At 58.7% G+C, this 17,728-nt stretch overlaps 2 protein-coding genes across 2 annotated transcripts; one reads left to right on the top strand and one right to left on the bottom strand.

Annotated features, from left to right (window-relative positions):
* Window positions 1-4,391: 4,391 nt before the first annotated feature.
* RANBP1 (RAN binding protein 1) lies at window positions 4,392-12,569 on the bottom strand (the record flags this gene model as incomplete). The annotated part of the gene is given in 8 exon segments (XM_080717478.1): window positions 4,392-4,652; window positions 4,952-5,017; window positions 5,631-5,759; window positions 7,438-7,595; window positions 10,413-10,549; window positions 12,324-12,347; window positions 12,351-12,410; window positions 12,414-12,569. Coding segments are annotated over 8 exon segments (834 nt in total). The 3' UTR covers window positions 4,392-4,548.
* TRMT2A (tRNA methyltransferase 2 homolog A) lies at window positions 12,568-16,648 on the top strand (the record flags this gene model as incomplete). The annotated part of the gene is made up of 11 exons (XM_080717847.1): window positions 12,568-12,716; window positions 12,901-13,009; window positions 14,185-14,366; window positions 14,482-14,596; window positions 14,693-14,808; window positions 14,886-14,997; window positions 15,473-15,595; window positions 15,734-15,809; window positions 16,012-16,128; window positions 16,236-16,332; window positions 16,417-16,648. 11 exons carry the CDS (start codon window positions 12,568-12,570, stop codon window positions 16,646-16,648), a joined length of 1,428 nt encoding a protein of 475 aa, XP_080573973.1.
* Window positions 16,649-17,728: the final 1,080 nt, after the last annotated feature.

Here is a 17,728-nt window from a genome sequence, read left to right as displayed (position 1 = left end):
AGCGCTGCTGCTTAAGGTGGACCGGGGCAGAGGGCAGGGACTACGGGAGGTGGGCTGGGCCGGACCTGGACCTCAACCAAGTCCCACTGCCTCCCAGCAAAAGCGTGCCTCTCCAGAAACCCAAACCCTAACCTTGAGGGGATCGCTGGGGCCTCGTCCTCCCAGGCTCCTCCGCAGCAGCGGGACCCAGAGCTCAGCAGCCACCTCCTCCTGCCTGCGGCACAACCCTTGGCCTGCTTATGGTGGGGTGTAGATTAAAGCAGGACTTCCACCATGAACTATATCCCAGTCGCTGTTTGTTTTTAGAGTCTGTGGCCCAGGCTGGCCTCAAGCTTGTGATCCTCCTGCCTCCACCTCTCAAGTAGCTGAGATTATAGGCTATCTTTGTCTTGTGATGCACCCAGCTAGCAACCTAGGGCTGGCTGTGGGCCGAGTCAGGGCCCCCAACGCAGCCAGCGTCCAACAGCTGGAAGGGGAATGGGCTCCCTCCCAAACGGCTCAGGGAGTCGTCCCACTCCAGGAAGCGCGGCGCGGGGCACTGATGGAGGGCACAGTGGAGAGCCCAAAGCAGGCACCTGTCCTCTCCCCTGTGGCCTCCAGTGGGAAGCTTGGGGGCCCCTTCCCAGATGAGGGGCAGCCACCCTGACACGGAGGCTGACCCTACGCTGCCCCATCACGAGGGTCCCCAGGAGGACCCAGCGCCGACCACACGCCATGGCGCCAGGGGAGTGACTGAGCAAGCCTGCTCCCATTCAGGGCCCGGGAGAGGTGGGCTGGTGGGGGCGTGTCCTGGGCTACAAGTGGCTCCTCCTCCCCCCTCTGCCTTCCAGCTGAGAAAAGCCTTTCCGCTCAGACTGCCACGCCCAGAGTCCCTGCCTCACAGGGCTGAACCCCAAATCTCCAAGGAAAACCTCCAGTCAGTCTTCCTATGTCTTTTAGATTACGGCAGTCACCTTCCTCCACTGAAGAACAACCATGCAGAAAATGCCAAATGCTGATCACAGGAAGAAGTGTTGGCCTTGGTGCGCTCCCTCATTAATGTAGATATAACTGGGCAGAGCGGGTCACAGCAAAGCCAGCCCAACAGCTGGACAACCCAGAGCCGGGCACAGGGTGCTCGCCTACAACCAGCTACTGACAGAAGGACACAGGTTTGAGACCAGCCTCCGCAACTCAGTGAGACCACTTCCAAGTTAAAAAAATAGGGCTGGGGTGTAGCTTAGACGTAAGATTCCCAAGTTCAATCCCTAGTATCCCCCAAAAGATGTGTGTGCGCGTCTGTGTGCATGTATAGTGCTGTAGATCTTACCAACGTAGCCCTTTTTTGGGAGGTGGGGGGAGACTGGAGGTGGAACCCAGAGGCTTTCTACCTCCTAACTATACTCCCAGACCTATTTTGTATTTATTTGGAAACAGGGTCTCACTAAGTTGCTGAGAGCCTCACTCAGTAGCTGAGCCGGCTTGGAACCTATGCCATCCTCCTATCTCAACCTCCCAAGCGCGGGGATTACAAGCGTGCCTACCACGCCCAGCTCTTAACATAACCCTCTTAGACAACTTTCACCTTTTCACTTACAGGAAACACTTTCCAGGTTCTCTGGCATATCTGAATTGCCAGGACCACTACTTTGCTCTTTGGAACATTATTAAAATAAGGGTGCAGACATGGTGGTGCAAGCCTGCAGTCCCAGTATTGGGGAGGCTCAGACAGGATTGCAGGTTCAAGGCCAGCCTCTGCAATTCAGCAAGACTCTATTTCAAGAATTAAAAATAAACAGCATGGTGGTACTTGCTTCTAATCCAGTATTTAGGAGGCTGAGACAGGAGCTCAGGTTTGTAGCCACCTGCAACTTAGTGAGACCCTATTTCAAAATAAAGAATAAAAAAGGGCTGGGGGTGTGCCTGGGAGGTAGAATGCTCCTGGGTTCAGTCCCCATACCACAAACATGAAGCCAAGCGTCGGGTGAATGAGCGCTGGACACGATGTGCGTGTGCTGGGGGACGGACCGATCACTTCCTGGGCAGGATGGAGCCATGCCACAGAAGAGTAAGTGAGCCTTCCATCTTCCTGTCTTAGCCTCCCGCGCACTGAGATTCCAGGCCTGCGCCACCAGCTACAGTACAGTATTCTGAGACTTCACTCATTACGGGACGGTGTCCTTCATAAGTTAGCCCTTTTTATTTTGAAAGTCTAAGCTACTGCATGCGGGCCTCGAGCCTAGGACCCTCCCATCTCAGCCTCCAGGTGCTGGAGTACAGGGGTGCACCAGCTGTTAGCACACCCATCTGGCTCGCCATCAGACATACCAGGCTGGACAGCGTGCGCAGGAACCTCGGGAACCCTCACCTGGCCCGCGGCCCCCTCCACAGCGCATCGTGTGCCAGCACTGTCAACAACTGCTGGCGGTGTCCCCGCCGCCGAGGGAACTCCCCCTTGAGACACTTCTCCCACCCCAAGATGAAGGAAGTCGGCCTGGAGGTAGGCCTATGGAACCCAAAGCAAAGGCCACGTTACACACCTGCCGATGCTGAAACGGAGTGACCGCTCCAGCACGGGGCAGCTAGGTGTGCATCCACCTGGCTCCTCTGCCTGTGAGCGTCCAGGCCACTCAAGGCTTCGGGCCCCAGAGAAGCCAAGGTCACTCCAGGGCCCCGGCGGACTAGGTGCAACTGAGGAAGCTGGTGCCGCCTCCGGGGGGTCTTAACACAGGGCAGCTGTTTGGAAGTCACCCCAGAGTGAACAAGAGCTGATGCTTGAACAGGGCACACGGGGCTGCACAGAACACCCAGTAGAAGACCCCAGCCAAAGGCAGAGCAGTGAGCAGCACCAGGCGTGGCGGGTGCCCTCCTGACCCCCGGTGGGTGTAAGAGCAAGCTGCCCCAGGCCAAGCCTGAGCCCCTCTAGCCAGTGTGAGGAAGGTCTTAGCTCAGTGCTGCCCATGGACAACAGGGCTAACACAGCTCCCATTTCTCCGTCACACCATGACACTTCATGACCATCAGGACTACTTTATTTTGCAGGTCTGGGGATGGAACCCAGGGGCATTCGACCTCTGACCTACACCCCCTGCCCTATTTTTTATTGTTTTGAAACCGGGTCTCACTAAGTGCAGAGGGCTTCACTAAGTCCCTGAGGCTGGCCACGAACCTCAGTTCTCCTTTCTCACCTCCTGAATGCTGGGATTACAAGCGTGCCCCACCATGCCAGCTCAGGACTACTTTAAAGGCTTCTCAAGAGCCAGGCGTGGTGGCGCACGCTTGTAATCCCTGCGTTTAGGAGGCTGAGACAGGAGGATCGCACAGGTTCAAAGCCAGCCTCAGCTACTTAGTGAGGCTCTCAGCAACTTAGTGAGACCCTGTTTCCAAATAAAGTATAAAATAGGTCTGGAAGTATACCCCAGAGGTATACTTCCTCTGGGTTCTACCCCCAGTACCACCCAAAAAAAAAAAAAAAAAAAAAGCCTCTCAAGAGACCAAAACTCCTTCTCCCTGTAAGGAATGTGCAGAGATGGCCCATTTTACAACCTGACCCCTGAACAGCATGCCTGAAAGCATCTTTTTATTTAGACTGCAGCCAGACCTGGTGGCACACACCTGTAATCCTGTACTTGGGAGGTTGAAACAGGATTGCAGGATCGAGGACAGCCGCCCAGCAAGTGGTGAGACTCAGCAACCTAACAAGACTGTTAGGAAACCAAAAATAAAAAAGTGGGCTGGGGATGTAGCCTGGAGGCAGAGGCCCCTGGACCCAATCCCCTGCCAAATGGGCACGAGCACTACTGCAGATGCTGCGGACCAACAATGTGAGCTTAGACTTTAGTCCAGGAGGCCCAGAGCGGACGGGGCTCGCTGAGCATGTGGCGGGACAACAGGACTTCCATGGGCGAATCCCATCTGACACCACCTAAACCCCCCCCCTCCGCCCGCGGCTCTACTAACAGGCCACCACCGCCCGCCTCAGCTGGCTGCTGCCTCCCTGAGCCGCAGCAAGGCACCCATGGTCTTCCTCCTCCCCCTCCCCAGCCCGCCTGCCCTCACCACAGTGCAAAGCGGCAGCTGCTCAGGCCGCAAGTACGGGCACACCTCAGCTACACCGCAGGCCACGCCGCCACCAACCCACAGGTGTCTCTTGGGCGGCAGACAGGGACGTGAGGACGCAGACACACTCGCTCACAGCACACAGGTGGCTGCCGGGAGCGGGCGGAGGCCGGCAGCACCACAACATGGGAGCACACACGCAGGCCGCCTGGGCTCCAGGTTTCAAGTGCGTTGTTTATTCGCTATTTCTGATGACTATAAATAAGTGTTTCCACTATGGAAAAGAAAGTTAGCACAGTACATTTTCATGACTGGGGAATGGATTTTCTCAAGTCATCTTCGACAGGGTAAAAACTTAAAAAAAATCTGAATGTTGGAATTCAGTTCTTTATATAAAATCCCTTGTGAAAACAAAACAGAATAAAAACAAACCCAAAAGGAGGGGAAGGGCAAAATTTAAAAAAGAAATAGAAGAGGAAAGGGACAAAGAAAAGGAAAATTAAAGACGACTCATGGCTTCTCCTCGGCCCCCTCTCCGGGCTCCTTGTCCTTCACAGAGAGCGCTTCCAGCTTCTCAGTCACGTTCTCGGCGTGGTCATTTTTGCTGGGTCCTGCTGAAACATGTGAGCAGTGAGAACAGGTGCGGCCCCCACCCACGAGGGCCACCACTCCCCAGCCAGTCTGGGGCCCAGCTACCACCCGCCGGCCCTGGACAGGCAGGAGACCAGGTCTCAAAGCACTCAGCCTCTGGGCTGCACCCCCTGTCACCAGGCAGCCGCATTGCCTGACAGTTCAAGGCAGCCACAGCACCCTGGGATGTTTCTCTGGCAGACAGAAAAAGCACCCGCCTGGAGCTGCAGCCAGGTGCAGAGTGAGTCTGCGAGGAAGTGCCCGCCCAGCAGCACCCTGTCACCTTTCTTTTCTCTCTCTTCAATTGCTTTCCTGCATTCTTCAAACTTTGTTTTGAATTTCTGTGCATCTGTGGAAGGAGAGAGGTGACTTCCTAAGAGCCCAAGTGTGGTGGGAACCCCTCAGAGGCCGGCCCACGGCAGTTCCTGACTAGTGGCTGGCCACGAGAGAGCAGCGGCCACTGACCGAATCCCTTCTGATGCCAGCAGCTGTGCTGGGCCACCCTTTCACCTGAGTGCAGCCAGCTGCACAACCCAAGGGTGTCGGAAGGGCTGCTGGACAGCCCACTCAGCACCAGACCACCAGCCCTAACACCCAGTGACTCCCCAGGACCCATGCGCACAGCTCCTGCCACTCCAGACAGAAGACCCCTGAGCAGAGACACAGGTGAGGCCGGAGCCCTCCGAAGTCTTGCTGGCCACCAGGGGACATCACTGCCTGGCCTCAAGGGGCAGCAGCAAGGCCAGGAGCCCTGGGGTCTGACTCCACGCCGATGGGAAGCAGAGGTCGAGCAGCAGACTAGACGCCAAGCAGGGGCTGCGCAGGAACAAGGCGGGGGCGGGGAGGGAGCCCCAACCTCCTAACGCCACTTCTGGGCAGTCTCCCCTGAAGCATCCGTGTTTGCTGGCAATTACACGCCTGACCTCGCGGTCAGCAGGGAGCCCAGGGCCCACTTCACTCACTCTCTGCATTCAGGAAGCGGATAGCAAGCAGCTCTGGTTTGGGGCACTCGTCGGCGAAGTCGGCATGGGTGTTCCAGACCCAGGCGCGGTCGCTGCCGGCGTTCGGCTTCAGCTCCATCATTGGCGTGACTGGGGGAGAGAAGCCTGTGAGGATGGTGGACCCTCCGGGGCAAGGCCACCTCCCGCTCGGCCAGCCCAGGACTCGCTTCAGGCAACAACACCTGGAGCTTGGGGCCTGAGGGCCAGGCCTACACAGTCGCACGGGCTGGAGCTTACCCAAGCCTCTTGGAAACGCCCAACACCCTAAGTGTGGGGAAGGGCAGCTGCTCCTGACCATGAGGGCCGACTGCACAGACCCCACTCCAGGGCCGCAGAGGGACACCACAGTGCCGCTGCTCACCCAGCCCCATGGACACTGACAGGAGGCTCTGGCCACACTCATCCGCACCGCCAGGGACCCGCTTGGTGACAAGATGGGGAGACTGGGGAAGCAGCTCAGAAGTGGACCACGGCCCGGGACCACGGCCCAGGACAGCACGTGGCCAGGGCAGCCACCCACCCCTCTAGTCTAAGGACAAAAGCAGCAGCTCCTAGGAATCCACAGAAAACAGCCATGGCCCACAGCCACACGCTCACCCAACCCTCAGGTCCCACAGCCAAGCAGGGGGTCTGCCCCCAAGGGAGACTGCTTGCCTGTAGCTGGCCTGCAGGTGACGGCTCGCTAGGTGGCCCCCAAGCCCAGGGGTGTCCCCAGCAGGAGTCTTCAGGGACTCCTCATAGGCCCACGGCCACCCCTGGCCGCTCCTCGACACCCAAGCTCAACTGAGCACAGGGCTCTCTTCGCTACAGCCTCACAAGGGAGTCAACCACCCCTCCTGCACTGGCCATACTCCTACCCCCCTGCCCCTAACCTCTCTCCATCCGCAAGGTATTCTGATGTGACTGCCCACGCACACACGCAGGGCTCTCACAGCACACCAACGCCTGATGGGCCTCAGGAGCCATGGGCTATCAGCCAAGACCCCAAGCAAATGCCTCACAGTGGGCACGAGGGTGAGACCGAGAACCAGGCCCGAGCGAGTGCAAGAGGCACTGGGGTCTCCAGGGCCTCCCCAGCACCTGAGTGCCACATGCTCCGGTCCCTACCTTCTGGACACACCACACTCAGAAAACAGACTGACCCGTAGCACGTGTTCTGAACACGACGCACACCAGCAGCCGCCAGCTAGGCCTGCCAGGCAGCCAGCAGGCGTCTTCCCACACCGGGGCTCCTGTGACCTTCCCCAGACCCTCAGAGATCCAGGTCCTGTGACCTGGCCACAGTCCCTCAGCCCAGCCACCCCACACACTGCCTTGCACATGCTACAAGATACACCCCTGGCCTGAGAGACGCTTACCTTAAAACAACACACCCTGAGGTTCCCCATCGGCGGGAAGGCCCCAAGCCACCTCAAGTGGACTTCTGGGGCTCAAAGCACAAACCTCAAAGGCCACCTACAATGGTGGTTGGGCATATCTTCAGGGCTTTGTCCTCCTCACGAGGAGGTGGACTGTCCCTGGTTTTGTTTTTTTTTTTCAGGTCTGGGGATGGAACCCAGGGGCATTTGACCTCCGAGCTACAATCCCTGCCCTACTTTTTTTAGTTTTTATTTTGAAAGAGTCTCACTAAGTTATGGAGGGCCTCACTAAGTAGCTGAGGCTGTTCATGAACCGTGATTCTACAGTCTCAGGTTCCCGAATGCTGGGATCACAAGCGTGTCCGCCCCGTCCAGCTCGGACGGTCCCTTCTGCCCCAGAGGCCACCTACTGTAGTGGTTGGCACATATCTTCAGGGTCTTGTCCCTCCTCATGAGGAGGCGGATGGTCCCTTTCTCCTTGTGTCTCAGGAGCTTGACGTCGCCGGTGCCGCGCTCCTTCCACTCCGGAAGCTCGTTCTCTGAAGCAAACCGGAACAGCTTTGCTCGCCTGTGAGAGAGGCCGTCGAGTGAGCGCTTGCACACGCAGAGGAGCACACTCACAGGCGGCACGCACAGCTGGGCGCCACTGGGGTCCATGCCCCCACGAGAGCCCTTCCCCCGGCCCCCGCCGCAGGCACACCACTACTGGGCCAAACACCACCCTGCACACGGCGGCCCGACAAGCTCCAGGTCGTTTTTACCTCACAGCCAGAGAAAAACATGTACGGCTGTAACATTCCCCAAAAGAAACACGTGACCTCTCAAATAAAGGGACAAATGAAAGCCAGGCGTGATGGCACATGCTCGTAATCCCGATGCTTGGGAGGCTGAGAACGGAGGACCACAGGCTCACGGTCAGCCTCAGCTACTTAGGCCCTCCACAACTCAGCGAGACCCTGTTTCAAAATAAAGAATAGTAACTAGGGCCGGGGTAGAAAAAAAAAAAAATAAGGCTTGGAGGCAGAATGCTCCTGGGCCCAATCCCCAGTACCGCAAAAAAAAAAAAAAGTCAAATGGCAAAAGTGGGTAAAGCCGTTGCCAGGAGAGTGAGTACAGCGACACACGCCTCGAAGCCCAGATTTAGGAGGCTGAGGTGGGAGGCCCACAGCCTCAAGGCCAACCTTAGGCGCTCAGCAAGACCCGTTTCAGAGCGGGAACACCTCTGCATTAAGTTCTCCAGTACTGAAAGAAAAAGAAGCCCTCAATGGATAGCACTCCACCCCAGCAGTGCCACCCCATGCAGGAGCACCCTAGAGCCACACAGGCTCCCCAGGCCCAGGACCCCCACCTGCAGAGGGGAGGGACCCGCCCCAGGTCTTCCTGCCGGGAGCGGCACTTCACCAACAGCCTGTCCTGGACTCAGGCCCCTGCCCTCACTGGGCCCCCAGCTCCCCCCGAGGCTGCCCTCCACCAAACTTGAGCCTGCCATGGGAGACTGTCCTCAGCAAGTTCCCTACCAGGAAGTCCAAGGGCCCAGAGGCAAAGGCCCAAGTGCTGGCCTGGAATCCCACAGAAGGCCCCTCTGCAGGACAGTGGAAGCACTTCCCAACCAACAGACCAGGGAGTGGCAGAAGCTAGTCCATGACGGCGCAGGGAAGACCCACTCCGACCCAGGCTGTAGCTTTCCTGGTGGCCACCACACTCTTGAGGTCCGGAACCCTCTCTCCTCCCTCCCCTCCTCGAGCAGCCAGGTGTTAACCAGGCGCTTGGGCTCCTCGAAGGGGAAAAGGGCCACACACATGGACAAGGCCGGAAGCACAGCCTGACTTCCGCAAAATGTATATGAATCTAGTATCCCAGCAAGTCTGACTGTAGGCAACAGGCTGCAGTCTGCGCAATGCCATGATGTTACAACACAAAGCCTGGGCCTGGAAGGGCTTCCAAACCAGTTCTGACGCTGCCACACATGGGTGTGCTGGCCTCGACCCACAGCCTCCGGTCTATCTCCAGGTACTGGCCTCGACCCACGGCCTCCGGTCTATCTCCAGGTACTGGCCTCGACCCACGGCCTCCGGTCTATCTCCAGGTACTGGGATCACAGCCGCCCCTGCTCCAGCTTGTATAGTACTTTTGTTGGTACTAGACACTGAACTCAAGAGGCATTCTACCTCCAAGTCATACCTTCATCCCCATTTTATTATTTTACTCTGAAATAGGGTCTGGCTAAGTTGCTGAGACTGACCTTGATCCAGCAAGCCTCCTGTTTCAGCCTCCCAAGTACTAGGATTATGGGTGTGCAGGTGCTGTACAGTACTTCTTAAAAGATAACCCTGAGAACACCTGCAATGCCAGGGACTTGGGAGGCTGAAGCAGGAGTGTCAAGTTTGAGACCAGCCTGGGAAACTTGGTGAGTCCCTGTCTCAAAATAAAAAATAAAAAAAAGTTGGGGATTCAGCTCAGTGATAGAGCACCCCTGAGTTCAATCCCCAGTAAGGGGAAAAAAAAAAAAAAACCCCCCAAGGGCACGATAGATATAGATATGAGTAGGATCACTCTGCGTCACGAGTCACTGTGTGACGTTTCCAGCCAGGTTAGGATTTAGTGTGAGGCCCTAACTTAAAGGCTGGAAGCACGCTCTGGGACTTCCTGCCCCAGAACCATGAGTTAAATAAACCCCGTGATAATCAAGTATAGCAACAGAAAACAAAGACAAGTTTAGGCTGCATGACTGGTTAAGGGTCCTGGCTCAACCAAGAGAAGGGGCCTACAGGTTGTTTGGCGGCAAACAATGACGGCCGGAAAGCCAAGGGAAGGACCCAGGCGGTGTAAGTCCATCGCAAGAAATATCTTTTGGTACTGTGCTCCTGGCCGCTGGAAAATCACCAGACTTTAGCCCAGCTAGCCATCAAAAAGAGTTCCTATCTACCTTTGTTCAGAAAGCAGCCTGCCCGCCCCCAGTGCCTGTTTCTTTCAGCTAAAGCCTCAATCAAAACCTCACCCCTGCGCGGTTCTAATATTTGGCTGCCTTGTTTCTTTTCCATAGTACTGGAGGTTGACCCAGGGCATTCTACCCCTGAGCCACACCCCCAGCCCTATTTCTGTTTAGAAACATGGTCTTGCTAAGTTACTGGGAGCCTCGCCGATGCTAAGGCTGGTTATGAACCGGAACCCTCTCACCTCGGCCTCTCGAGTACTGGGATTACAGGGGTGCGCCACCACTCCCAGCTCACTGGGTCTCACTGGTTGCCAAGCCAAGAAAATCCTGCGCCTGGTAACACCTCAAAGAGCCTTGGTCAAGTCAGGCCAAAACGTGACACTCGTAAGAATCCTAACTTCAACATTTCTCTACACAGAACTCTTTGTCAGGTGACGTCAATGTACTTACATCTTAAAAAGTTCCTCTTCATCTTCCTCCAGTGTTTTAATCTCTTGCTCAGGGAGCGAAACTATTGGCTCAAACTGGGGGTCGTGGTTGGACTCATCTGCATTCTCCGTGGAGGTGTCATGGTCCTCATGCGTGTCCTGTGCGGGGAGGGACAAAGAGGTGATGCTGCAGGCCACAGCGGGCATCCGGGAACCGAGGGCAGGCCCGTCCCCAGCCCACGGCGTCCACGCCCGCCGGGCCTCGGTCCAGGCGTGCAGCTGGGCACCGATCCCAGCGCCCCTCCCGGAAGCCCCCTCCTCTCTGCGCCCCGCTCCTCGGCTGCAAACCGCGTCCGGATCACGGCACGCGAGGGCGGAGGGGCCGGCTAGGGCCGCGAGCGCGCCGAGGGGCCGGGCTCGCCGGGGCTCCGGGCTCCCGGGGGCGGCGCGGCCCGCGGGTCCGCGCGATCGCCACTCTGCCGCAGCCTCTCGGTGGAGGGCGGTTGGGGCCCGAGCCGGGCCGGGCGCCGCCCCGAGCGCGACGGGCACAAACGGCCCCGCCGGGCTCCGCCGCGGCGGCACGCGGGAGGCGCACAAAGACGCGGCTCGGCGGCCGGCTCCGGGTCGGCGGGCGGCCCAAGGTCACGCGGCCCGCCGCCCCCCGCCGCCGGGGTTGAGCGAGCGGGCCGCCCACGTGGCCGGCCCCGCCCGGCCTCGGCCCTGCGCACCTTGGCGGCCGCCATGGGCGCGGCGGCGGCTCGGCTGGCTCGGTGCTCGCTGGCTCCGCGGCCTCAGGCGGCTGGTCGTGGCTCCTTCCTCCGCGTCTGGCGCCGGCGCCCGCCGCCCGCCGCCCGCCGCTCTTTCCTCCGCCCCGCGACCCGAACCCCGACCCCTGACCCCGGCGGCGGGAAGCGCGCCGCGATTCAAAGCCAGCGCAGCTTTATTGGCTCCGGAAGCGGACACTCATTGTCCGGCCCGCCCCGCGCTTCCCGCCAAAACGCCGCCGCGCATGCCCGGCGCGCCGTCAGCCTGGGCGCGCGCCTCCCGGCGGCCCCCGCGCGCACTTCCGTCCAACCGGCCGCGCGCGACCCTGTTGCCGGCGCCCTCGGCCGGCGTGGGGGCTCGGCCCGGCGCGTGCCGATGACGTCGACGGAAGCCAGGACCACAGAGAGGCGCGGCCCGGGCGGCGCGCCGCTGGCGGACTCAGAGCCGCTGGGCGGGCGGGCGGTGCAGACCCACGCCGAGGTCCAGCCCGGCCTTCGAGGGTTCGAATCCTGCCCCAGTTCGAAGCGGAGCCGCACGTGCTGTCTGAGCACCGACTGCGTCACAGCACCGGGGCGAGGCACCGCGGCGGTCCTCTCGGGGCCGCGACTATGAGTGAGAAGCCGGACAACGAGGTAAAGTGAAGGGAGGCGGGGGAGGAGGTGGTGGGTGGATGGGACTCCATGGAAAAGGAGACGGGATGCAGAGGAGGGAGGGGTAGAAAGAGGAGCCCGGCTGCACGCGGGGGCGCACACCTGTAATCCCAGAGGGTCACAGGTTCGATGCCAGCCTCGCCCAGCTAGGAGCCCCTCCGCAGCTAGGCGAGACCCTATTCAAAACAGAAACCCTGAAGGTGTATCTCAGAAGCAGAATGCGCCTGGGTTCACCCCCCAGTGCTAAAAGAAAGGGGGGAGCGAGATGGAGGAGTGGGTGCAGTAGAGGCCTGGGGGGTCGGTGTGGGGTCCGGGGCCAGTCAGGCCCCAGGATTCCATTTCTTCACACAGGGCACGGAGCCTATGGAGGGCTGTGGCCAGGATGGCGGCAGTGCCCTGAGCAGCCCAGCAGCCCCAGGGTGCCAAGAGGAGCCGGAGAAAGAAGAGGGGCCTGGGGCCGTTTCGGGGTCAGGGCTGCAGCCCGGGCTCTACAACTACATTAGAGATGATCTGTTCACCTCGGAGATCTTCAAGCTCGAGCTTCAGAACGTGCCTCGCCACACCAGCTTCAGCGATGTCCGACGCTTTTTGGGCCGCTTTGGCCTTCAGCCCCACAAAACCAAACTCTTCGGGCAGCCCCCCTGTGCCTTTGTGACATTCCGCAGTGCCGCTGAGCGGGACAAGGCCCTGAGGGTGCTCCATGGCGCCCTCTGGAAAGGCCGCCCACTTAGTGTGCGCCTGGCTAGGCCCAAGGCTGACCCCATGGCCAAGAAGAGGCGGCAGGAGGGTGAGGGGGAGCCACCACCAGCGCGAGTTGCTGACGTGGTGACCCCTCTTTGGACAGTGCCCTACACTGAGCAGCTGGAGCGGAAGCGGCTGGAGTGCGAGCAGGTGCTACAGCGGCTTGCCAAGTGAGTGTGGGCACCACTCTGCGCCATCTGCCCTGTGCCCTGTGCAGGCACTGTGTGGTCTGAGCTGTCCGTCAGGGGTGCCTAGTAAGGCTCCTGGGGTACCTAGGGTGAAGGTGAGGTCTCCGGGGTGTGGCCCATTGGGTGGGGCAGTGAGCTGACCCGATACGTCCACCTCATCTTTCAGGGAAATTGGGAACACCAACCGCACCCTGCTGCCGTGGCTGCTCACACAGAGGCACAAGCACAACAAAGCCTGCTGCCCACTGGAGGGAGTCAGGCCGTCACCCCAGCAGGTCAGGCTAGACTAGGATGACCACAAACCCTCATCCTATGTTTCTGTTGCTGTTTTTGTTTGTTTGTTTTGCAATGCTGGGGATCAAATCCAGGGTCTTGCACTTACTTGGTAGGCAAGCAAGCCCTTGAACACTGAGCTCCACCCCAGCTCATCCTGGGTTTTATTTATTTATTTATTTATTTATTTATTTATTTATTTATTTTTTGGTGGTACTGGGGATGGAACCCAGGGGCCTTCTACCTCTGGGCTACACTCCTATACCTATTTTATATTTTATTTGGAAACGGTCTTTTAAGCAAGCCGAGGCTGGCTTTGAACCTGTGCAATCCTCCTGTCTCAGCCTCCCAAGCTCGGGGAATACAAGCATGCACCACCACACCTGGCTCATCCTGGGTTTAAAAAAAATTTTTTTCTTTTGGTGAGACAGGATGATCACAGGTTCAAGGCCAGCCTCAGCCACTTAGCAAGACTGTTTTAGAATAAAAAGTAAAAGAAGCTGGAGCCAAGGAGTGATGGCCCATGCCTATAATCCAGACTTGAGACTGAAGCAGGAGGATCAAAAGTCCAAGGCCAGCTTCAGTGGTTTAGTGAGACCCTCAGCCACTTAGCAAGACACTGTTTCAGAATTGACAGGTTTGGTGGCGTGGCTCAGGAGGAGACTGCTCTTGGATCCAACCCCATTCTCTCAGAAGAACTAACTGTTGAACACTTGGAAGGCCAAGATGGGCGGCTCTCAGGTCCCAGAACAGCCTCTGAAACTTAGCGAGGGCCTGCTTCCAAAAAGAAAAAAGCCAGGTGTCTATGCCTGTAATCCCAGTACCTGGGAGGCTGAGATAGGAAGATCTCCAGGGTGGAGGCCAGCCTCAACAACTTAGATCCTGTGAAACATAAATAAGTAAATAAACAAATAAAAGGCCAGAGACATATCTTGGAGGTGGAACGGCCTCGGTTCAATCTCCAGTACTAAAACCACCTTTCCTTCTGCCACTCTCCCACCTGCTCCTGCCTCGTGTCCCCGCTGGCTTCCCCAGTCTCCTCACTGTTGGTTGTTTCTCCTGTCTTTTGCCTGCCAGCTGTGGGGAGATCGAGGTTTTCCCACTCGTGTGGGTATTCCCCTCCAGGCAGCCAGGATAAGGTCTGGCTGCCGCTCTCTGACTCTTCTTCTCCCCACAGACTGAGTATCGCAACAAATGCGAGTTTCTGGTCGGCGTCGGGGTGGACGGGGAGGGTAACACCGTTGGCTGCCGGCTCGGCAAGTACAAGGGTGGGACGTGTGCTGTGGCGGCCCCCTTTGACACGGTGCACATCCCTGAAGCCACCAAGCGGGTGGTGAGCGCTTTCCAGGAGTTCATCCGGTAAGGATCTAGGCCTGGGTTCCTGGCGGTCTGAGGCCAACTGGGAGAAGAGGGAGGCTGGTCCCGTCCCGTGTGGAAGACACTGGGTGCTCAGCAGTCCTCATGGCTCCCACAGGTCTACCCCATACTCGGCATACGACCCTGAGACATACGCAGGCCACTGGAAGCAGCTGACGGTGCGCACCAGCCGCCGCGGCCAGGCCATGGCCATCGCCTACTTCCACCCCCAGGTCTCAGGTGGTGGCCCTGCTGGGGGAGGCAGAGGAGGCCTGGCCGCAGGTGGCGTTGGCAGAGCCTGACAGGCCTTTGGTGTCACCTCGTTCTAGAAGCTGAGCCCCGAGGAGCTAGCGGGGCTGAAGGCCTCCCTGGCACAGCACTTCATGGAGGGCCCAGGCAAGGCCAGTGGGGTGACCTGCCTCTACTTCGTGGAGGAGGGACAGCGGTGAGGAGCCCTGCTGGGAAAGGAGGGGGTCCCTGCAGGAACTGGGGTCACTGACAGACTTGCTCCTCCACATGCAGGAAGACTCCCAGCCAGGAGGGCCTGCCCATGGAGCATGTGGCTGGGGACCGGTGCATTTGGGAGGACCTGCTTGGGCTCACCTTCCAGATCTCCCCGCATGCCTTCTTCCAGGTACGTCGAGTCCCTAACAGGCAAGAGGCCCGGGCTGATGGCTGTAGTGCCCGAGGGCTGCCTTGTAGAAACTGGGGAGAGCATCCAGCAGGGTGTGGGCCAAGATAGGAAAGGGATCATTTGTCACTGGTGTGGTACTCATGACAGGCCGTAGAGAGGCACCGGAACAACCCTCTCATCACGGGTAGGTTGAGGACCAGTGCAGAGGGGCCTTGCCAAGTTGCTGAAGCTGGCTGCGAACACACCATTCTGTCTCAGCCTTCCAAGTACTGGAGTTACATGTGTGTACCAGTATCCCTGGCTTCAGGTTTGGCTTTTAAAGCCTGGGTGCTGGGAGAAGTCACTGGCATGGCGTGGACTGGGGGCGACCAGGCAGGTAGCACTGCTTCCGGGGCGTGTGCCACAGAGGCCCTGGAGTCTTCAGCAGGAGGGTGGGGCACTAGGCCTGGCGTGATTGTGTGTGACCACCCTCCAGGTAAACACGCCCGCAGCCGAGGTCCTCTACACGGTCATCCAGGACTGGGCTCAGCTGGACGAAGGCAGTACCGTGCTTGATGTGTGCTGTGGCACCGGCACCATTGGCCTGGCCCTGGCCCGGGTGAGTCCCCAGCCCTACTGCCCATGCCCCCTGCACCCCAAGATCCTGTTGACCCCAGTTTGAAGGCTCAGAAAGTGCCATCTGTCCCAGGCACAGTCTGATTGTGCTGACAAAGCCATGCACCTTTTTACATTTCAGAAGGTGAAGAGAGTTGTGGGGATCGAGCTGTGCCAGGAGGCTGTGGAAGATGCCCGGGTGAACGCCCACGCCAATGGTGAGAGCCCGCAGGCCAGTGGTCCCGGGGAGCGGCTACTGCGCCAGGGACCGAGCCCACGGCTCCAAGGGCCGTCATGGTAGAGGGAGGACACAGCAGTCCCTTAGACCACTCCAGTTCTGGAGCTGCCTGCCGAGGAAGCTGCCGGTCCAGTGGTTTCCTAGACCCCTGGGCCCCATAGCTGTGGTGGTGCTCTCTCCAGATCTGAGCAACGTTGAATTCCACTGCGGGAGGGCTGAGGACCTGGTGCCTGCCCTGGTGAGCAGATTGGCCTCCCAACAACTCGTGGCCATCCTGGACCCGCCCCGAGCTGGCCTGCGTGAGTGGCTTCCACTTGGGGAGGTGTCAGGAAAGACAGCGGGGTTGTGTGCCCACAGGCTGTGCAGTCTCAGGCCTTGAGGACCTAGCCTGTGTCTGCCTTTTCAGATTCCAAGGTGATCCTGGCCATCCGTAGAGCCGAGAATCTCAAGCGGCTCCTGTACGTCTCCTGCAACCCCCGGGCAGCCATGAGCAACTTTGTGGAGTGAGTGCTGGGGCAGGGCCTGCCTTCCAAGGGAGCTATGGGCGGTCCAGTGGGGCTGACCTTGACACTCCCCTCTCACCACAGCCTCTGCAGGGCCCCGTCCAACCGGGTCAAAGGCACCCCCTTCCGACCAGTCAAGGCTGTGGCCGTGGACCTGTTCCCACAGACCCCACACTGCGAGATGCTCATCGTGTTCGAGAGGGTGGAGCACCCTAATGGTACAGGGGCCCTGGAGCACCAAGACCCTCCAGCACAGCCCCCACCAAGGCCCCCAGAGGAGACCCCATTGGAAACCGAGGCCTCCGTCTCCTGCTAGGCCCTGGAAGCTGAAGCCAGCTTTTGCAAAGCAGGGCCAATCAAGGCAAAAGCCAAGACTTCCCCCACAGCCCACAGCTCATCGGTGCAGGGTGCCCAAGCAGGCAATCAGCGCAGAAGCCCTGCTGCACCCCCAGCCTGCCTCTATCGTGGCCCCAAAGGTGGGTAGACTGCTGTGGCCTGTCCAACCCCCAAGTTCTTTTGGAACAGCAGGGCTAATGAGGACCAGAATAAACGACCACTGAACTAAGGATGCTTCTGTGATGAGCCAGAGCTTTGGCACATGGGTTCCTCTGCCCTGTACTGTGCGTGCAGAGGCAAGGCGCCTCAAGCTTATCCTGGCTGCCTAGGAATCCAGCCTGGCCGCTTTCCTTCCAGCCCTGGGTATTGCCAAGTGTCCAGCCAGGTGGAGATGGGCACTGGTGCCCCTTTGAACAGCTGGTAATCAGTGAAGTTTGCTTCTCTTGGTACTAGGGGTTGGATCCAGAGGCATTCTACCTTGAGCTACAACCCCTGAAACCAGGCCTTACTGGGTTGGTGAGCATCTAGTTGCTGAGGCAACCAGTGATGATGTCTCAGCCTCCCAAATACTGGGACTATAGGTGTGTGCCACCACACTGGGCTGTTTGCTTTTTAGTAGAATGTTGGGTCTTGTGCTTTCAACGAAAGAGGGCAAACACAAGCTTCAGAACCAAGCAAGCACCAGTGACTGTGCCAGGATAGAAGGCACAGAGCAGAAAGTGATCTCTGCACCTGGTCACACAGGTCACTGTGTGCCACACAAGGGCTCAGGAGAGGTTCTGGTAGTTCCGGGCATGCAAGCCCCTGGCCTCCCATGCTCAGAAGGAAACACCAGCCACTCCCTTTCAGAGTTTGTTTTATGTGTTCAGACCATTACAGCACACTCTAGTCACAGGCCAGTACCCAGAAGGGGCTCTGCACACACCCACACATGGCTGTGCACACAGGACTTGACCCGCGTGGCAGATGGAGGACACCAAGTCTGGGACAGGTGAGGCTCACTGACCTCTAGGGCAACATGTGTGCACAAGCTTTGGTTCGTGGTGGCGGCTGCTTCAGG

This window comes from Muscardinus avellanarius (assembly GCF_963383645.1).
Source record: "Muscardinus avellanarius genome assembly, chromosome: 21".
NCBI classification, from domain to species: Eukaryota; Metazoa; Chordata; class Mammalia; order Rodentia; family Gliridae; genus Muscardinus; species Muscardinus avellanarius.
The sequence above is the reverse complement of the archived record's forward strand: the minus strand, read 5'-3'. Positions and strand labels throughout refer to the sequence as shown.